Raw genomic sequence first — 6573 nt, 5'->3', positions numbered from 1 at the left:
TGCTGACAATGTGGAGCCTGCTTAGGATTCTCTTTCTTTCCCTCTCTCTGCCCCTCCCTTACTCAAGCTGTCTCTCTCTCTCTCTCTCTCTCAAAATATAGAAACTTAAAAAACAAAAAAAAGGGAAACACCAGACCCAATATTGGAAAGAAAAATGATTGATGGTTGTCAGAGGGGAAGGGGGTTGGGAGGTGGGCAAAAAGGGTGAAGAGGGGCAGTCGTATGGTGATGGATGGTAACTAATTATGGTGATCACTTTAATTGTATGCAAATTTAAAGTTATGATATACACCTAAAACTAATATATACCAATTTTACCTCAATTAATATTTTTTTAATGTTTATTTTTGAGACAGAGAGAGACAGCATGAGTGGGGGAGGGGCAGAGAGAGAGGGAGACACAATCTGAAGCAGACTCCAGGCTCTCAGCTAACAGCACAGAACCTGACTCTGGGCTTGAACTCATGGGACTGTGAGATCATGACCCAAACCGAAGTCAGACACTCAAGTGACTTAGCCGCCCAGGCATCCCTCAATTAATTTTTTAATGTTTATTTTATTTTTGAGAGAGAGACAGAGACAGAACATGAGTGGGGAAGGGACAGAGAGAGAGAGACAGACAAAGAGACAGAATCTGAAGCAGGCTCCAGGCTCTGAGCTGTCAGCACAGAGCCGGACACAGGGCTCAAACCCACAAACCGTGAGATCATGACCTGAGCCAAAGTCGGATGCTTAACCTACTGAACCACCCAGGCGGCTCCCAATTTTACTCAATTAAAAAAAAAAGTCTAAACCATAGCAATGGTACCAGCAGATGTTGAATAACCTTTGGAGGTATAGTTCTTGATGAGTTCTTAGGTCCTCATGGGGACAAAGATGAGGTTTCCACTTCCAGAATGTAGAAGAGTAAGGACTCTATTCCAAAATCACTGAAAGCCTGAAGCCTTGAAGAACTGCTCCATTATTTAAAAGGGAATTTTAAAGTCTTTCTCTCAAAGTCTTTGATGGAGAACAAAGTAGCTGAGGCTCCAACCCTAAACTCTGTGCCATGCATGGATATAGGATGAAAATTGATACTGTGAACCTAAGAGAGAAGCCCTAACCTGAGATAATGATGTAAATTGGTAGAAGGCAATTAAAACAAGGGCACAGCCCAAACTAATTTAAAACTTCTCTGCAAATACTCTTCCACTAACTGGAGCCCAGGAAACTCTCACTAGAAAAAAAAAAAAAACAATCCCTACTGGGGTGCCTGAGTGGCTCAGTTGGTTAAGCATCTGACTCTTGATTTTGGCTCAGGTCATGATCCCAGGGTCATGGGATCAAGCTCGCATTGGGCTCAGCACACGTCACGCTCTGTGCACAGCATGAAACCTGCTTAAGATTTTCTCTCTCCCTAGCTTGTTCTCATGCTGTCTCTCTCTCAAAAAAAAAAAAAAAAAAAAAAAAAAACAAGAAACAAAAACCCTAATGAAAATAAACTTTGTTAAAGGTCAACTACACAAGGAAAGAAACTACCCTGATGGAGAGTGAGTAAATGAACAAGAAGAAGAATTAGCACATCAAGAATTTCAGTTAACATACAGGAGCAATAAATATGGTTAAAATTACTAGAGATAAGGGGTGCCTGGGTGGCTCAGTCGGTTAAGTACCCAGCTTTGGCTCAGATCATGATCTCACAGTTTGTGAGTTCAAGCCCTATGTCAGACTCTGTGATGATAGTTCTGTGATGCTTCAGATTCTGTGTCCCCTTTTCTCTCTGCCCCTCTCCTGCTTGCACTCTGTCTCTCTCTCTCTCTCAAAAATAAACATTAAAAAAATTATTAGAGATAAAAGAATAATTGGGAATCTTAATGAAAAAAATCCAACATTAGGAATAAAAGAAGTTTTGAAAAATTTGAAAAAGCACACCCAACTCAGCAAATGAAGAAAGTAGTCACTGAAATGGAAGATTAAATGGACAGATTAAATAGCAAATTAGAAACAGCTGAAAAGAAAATAAAATGCAATGTCCTTTTGTTTATATTTATGTGATACATCCTGAAATTTTTAAATATAGAAAATATGAACCAGATTAGGAGACCTGGAGGACAGGATAAAGAGGTATACCATTCATGTAATGGGAGTTAAAAAGTTACAGAACAGGAGCTGGGGAAGTGGGGGAATATTCAAAGAAATAATGGCTAAGAAATTTTCAGTATTAAAGACGTTACTTTTTATTTTCAAATACAGTGTTAATTACTTAAAATATTTTTCAGTGAAAAGTTCTGCATGTTTATTTGCTTACACTTTTATAATCTATGTGTTATATACAGAGAGAGTCCTTTATGTGGTAGAGTGGAAATAACTCTCTGTAAAAGTTGATAAACTTAATTATATTCAATTCGACATTTTCTTCCCCAAGAACACACAACTGCAAAGACACTTGTAGACAATTTAATCAGCAAGTTGAAAAATCAGAAATGCAAACACGTTATACATTGCAATATTCAATTCCCTCAAGATTTTTCACAATAGCATACAACTTAAATATAAAAGTAAATTTTATAATAACTAAATTGTGCAGTGAATTTTCAGTACTTGTGCATGCACTCAGTTGATTCCGTTATTAATAACTGTTACTGGAAAAAAAACTCAGAATCTCCTATAAGAATCAACATAAGGAGTCACTCCCCTGACCTCAAGCCTATCCCTGTCCCTTGTGTCTACATTATGGACAGACGTCGAGTTGTTAACAAATAAGCTATACTTTCTGGTGTTTTTATAACTAAAACAAAATTATGAAATCTTTATATTTATGATTTAATATTTCCTTCACGTTAATGTGTGTTAATCTTGGAAATCATGTTGCTAAATGAAACTTTCTTAAGAGTTATTCTCATAATTATTCACAATTTTATATTCCTTAATATTTTTTAAATGCTATGAGAACACATGGTCATTACTCTCTATCATAACATTCTGCAAGCTAGCGACACTTTAAACCTCATCTGTAGATAAGAATGATCAGATAGAAGAGTCAAGGCAATTTCCCTAAAGGAACACAACCAGCATGTGTGACTTTGGGAAAATCAAGATTACAATCTTAGCCTCTAGGGCAAGAATTCTCAGACTCAGCACTATTGATATCTGGGGCAGGATCATTTTTTGTCATGGAGAGGGGCTGTCCAATGTATCATAGAATATTTAGCAGAGTCCCTGAATTCTATCCACTAGATGCCAGTAGCATCTCATCACCAGCTGTGACAACCAAAAATGTATCTAGATATTTCCAAATGTCCCCTCCGATGCCAAATTGCCCCATTAGAACCACTGGTCTAGAGAGAAAATTAATGCATAAGCAATCAAACAGGTGCATATACACTTATACCATTTCACATCTTACATATAACATTTTCATTTCTTTATGAAGTGAATATGATTGATCTGTAGCATTCTTTAAAGTTTCCATTCTTCTGTTCAAATAATCCTGCTTATTCCTAAATATAGTTCAACATTTCAACGACACATGTTTTTTAGAGAAAGAACTATCTCCACATTATTAACAGTTCACCTTTTTTTAAAACTAGCAAGTGACCTTTGTCTCAAATTTTGATTTCCAATCATATTGACATTTTAAGTATCACTATTTAAGCTAATAAAGTGCTATCTGATCTTTTATACTCACATTATTTCGTGAGGTAGTTAAGTTTAGTGTTAAATTCCATCATTAGAGGAGATTAAGGATAAATTCAAGGTCATATACAACTTGTCAGTGGCAAAATGAAAATAGACAACTTATGTGGCTTTTCCCTCCTGTTAGGATTGTTGTGTTTCAAAATAATTAAGAACATTAGGTGATTTTATTTACATTATATTAACATTTTACCCCTATTTGGTTTTGCCCAAATATTCAGATAAGATAAAATATTTTTCATAATTAATAACAGTACTTTGATTTCTTAAGAATCCTGTCACTGTGATGTATTTATAAAGGTAAAATATTAACAGTTCCCAATGTCACAAAGATATACTTTGTTAAAGAAAGTAGACAAGAATGGAAGTACCATATCTCTCATGAAGAATACACTGCATAAGGGCGCCTGGGTGACTCAGTCGGTTGAGGTCAGACTTCTGCTCATGATCTCGTGTTTTGTGAGTTCAAGCTTCACATCGGGCTCTGTGCTGCCAGCTCGGAGCCTGGAGCCTGCTTTGGATTCTGTGTCTCCCTCTCTCTCTCTCTCTCTGCCCTCCCCTGCTCATGCTCTCTCTCTCTCAAAAATAAATAAAAAATTAAAAAAATTAAAAAAATATATACTGCATAATCCCTTGGCAGTTAGATAAGAGAAAAAATTATTTAAAAAGTAGACTTTGATTTCCAAATTTGAAGCATTCTACACACATATGCACTTTCACTTATTAAATAATTAACAGTAGTTCAAATCACACTTGCATAAAATAAATAAGATCATATCTAACTACTCATTAAAAAATTGTAGAAAGATTTACAAAGTTTGATGTATGCTGACAAATATATTGATGAAAAAATAACATCTATACATGTACGAAATATATGAACACATCATTAATTTAAATGTTATATAAATCTCTTTGCTTTAGATAAATGCTACTTCCTATTTATTTTATTTCTTAATGTTTTCAATTGACAATCTCTAAACATACAGAGCATGCTCACCTAAGTATCAGAAAATAAGAAAAAAGTATTTAAATATAAAACATTTTTAATGTACCTAAATGTTTCTCACATTATTTGAAAACACTGTAAAGAAAAAAATCCATACAGGATCTAATGGGGGAACTATAGAAAAATATAAGTTATTGATAAAAGCCTGTGACCAAACTCTTAGCTAGAAACGTAGCAACATAAGCAAAATAAATTTTGAGATTGCTACTTGAAGTTTTAAACCGTGGAACAAAGCATATAGTTAGTAATTCCAGAACATTAAAAAAAAATGTGTTTGCCTATGTAATTTAGCTCTTCAACCAGATGAATACACTAGAATACAAGACTTCTAAGCATATTTACTTTTAAATTTAACTGACTGCAAATTAGTTGACATTCAAATTAATATCATTCAACATAATCATGTAATTCCATGCAGCTTAACCATTTTAATCATGTAAATGTTCTTGGGTCACCAAATCCTTAAGTACCTATAGTGAAAGTACTTTAGTCAGTATCAGGCTCATAGGAGTTTATAATTTATAGTCTGGGACTTAGTGAACCAGGAGTAGCATGGTTCTAAACCTGGGGTAGCATGATTCATATTGGGTGTCTCAAGATATACCCAAGCCCAAGGTAACAGAGTAAACAGGAAATTAGGAAGGCAAGCAAAGTAAAGTTGTACAACAAAACCACAGTTGGGTCCAAAACTAGGATTGCATGTAAGAACCAGAGTCTAGGGCACCTGGGTGGCTCAGTCGGTTAAGCTTCCATCTTCAGCTCAGGTTATGATCTCGCAGTCTGTGAATTAGAGCCCCATGACAGTCTCTGTGCTGACAGCTGAGAGCCTGGAGTCTGCTTTGGATTCTGTGTCTCCCTCTCTCTGCCACTCCCTTGCTCATGCCTCTGTCTCTCACTTTCTCTCAAAAGTAAATAAACATTAAAAAAAAAAAAAAAAAAAAAAAGAACCAGAGTCTAAGGCAATATAAGCCCCCAATGGTTAGGAGCTCTAGATAATTAGCTGAAAGGCACAAGAATAGATACACAACACCAAGAAGACCTTGATCATTGTTCCATCCCAAACAGGATGCTTCTTGATTATCACCTTCCTGAGCCAGAATTGGTTCCAAGGTTAATACGTTCCCTGATAGAGCTGATATGGATCAATGTGAAGCAAAGATCTAGATAACATAGATCTGTCACCCCATTGTTTTCTAAAAAATAGAGTATGTAGTAGAAGGGAGAAAGCTCTTTTCAGTATTACTTATGATTTTGGTAAATCCTAAAACTGATATGCTAGCACCAAATCCATGGAAAATACTTTTATGAATGACCAAATTTAAGAATGTGCTTTTGACCATTAAGTATGTGCGTATTAATCTATCAGCACATATGTGGTCATAATTTTCACAACTGCAGCCTCATTAAAATAAAAGAGAAATAGAGGAAAGCACTGACACTGAAACTCTTAACTCCAGAGTAGCATCAATTATTGAGTCTAGGAACTGAAGAGTCAGGACTTTGCTTTAACAAAAATTTCCCCCCAAACTTTACTCATTATAGAACCACCCCTTCAAAAAAAATCTAAACCCGACCCAAATTTCTTAGAAAATATATCAAATTGGGACACTGTTTAAGATCATCTAATATCACAGCTGCTTCACAAACGAGTCCCATTGATCTTGCCACTTTGGTCTGTGAAGTTCAATTCAATATGGTTGAAGGCAGGGTTATCAGTTCCACCATCTTCTATCGGATGAGATTTATAGCTTAAAGTATGCTTCTTCTAAAAGAAAATGTTAATACATCATTAGAAAAAAGTAACTATTCAATTCTAAATAACTGTTACTGTTTTTCTTTCTCTAAATCAGCTTGGTAGTCTACTGAGGACGAGATATATAACAGAAATG

At 35.5% G+C, this 6573-nt stretch overlaps 1 protein-coding gene across 1 annotated transcript in view; it reads right to left on the bottom strand.

Moving 5' to 3' along the window:
* Positions 1-2420: 2420 nt before the first annotated feature.
* Positions 2421-6573, bottom strand: part of SLC5A8 (solute carrier family 5 member 8) — a 57278-nt gene continuing 53125 nt past the window's right edge. Inside the window, exon 15 of the mRNA XM_019446571.2 lies at positions 2421-6449. Coding sequence (XP_019302116.2) covers positions 6324-6449 — 126 coding nt within the window. The 3' untranslated portion in view covers positions 2421-6323. The remainder of the gene's footprint in view (positions 6450-6573) is intronic.

This window comes from Panthera pardus, unplaced genomic scaffold, assembly GCF_024362965.1.
Source record: "Panthera pardus isolate Hobbes unplaced genomic scaffold, ASM2436296v1 HiC_scaffold_6, whole genome shotgun sequence".
Lineage (NCBI taxonomy): Eukaryota > Metazoa > Chordata > Mammalia > Carnivora > Felidae > Panthera > Panthera pardus.
This window is presented reverse-complemented; position numbering and strand designations above follow the sequence as displayed.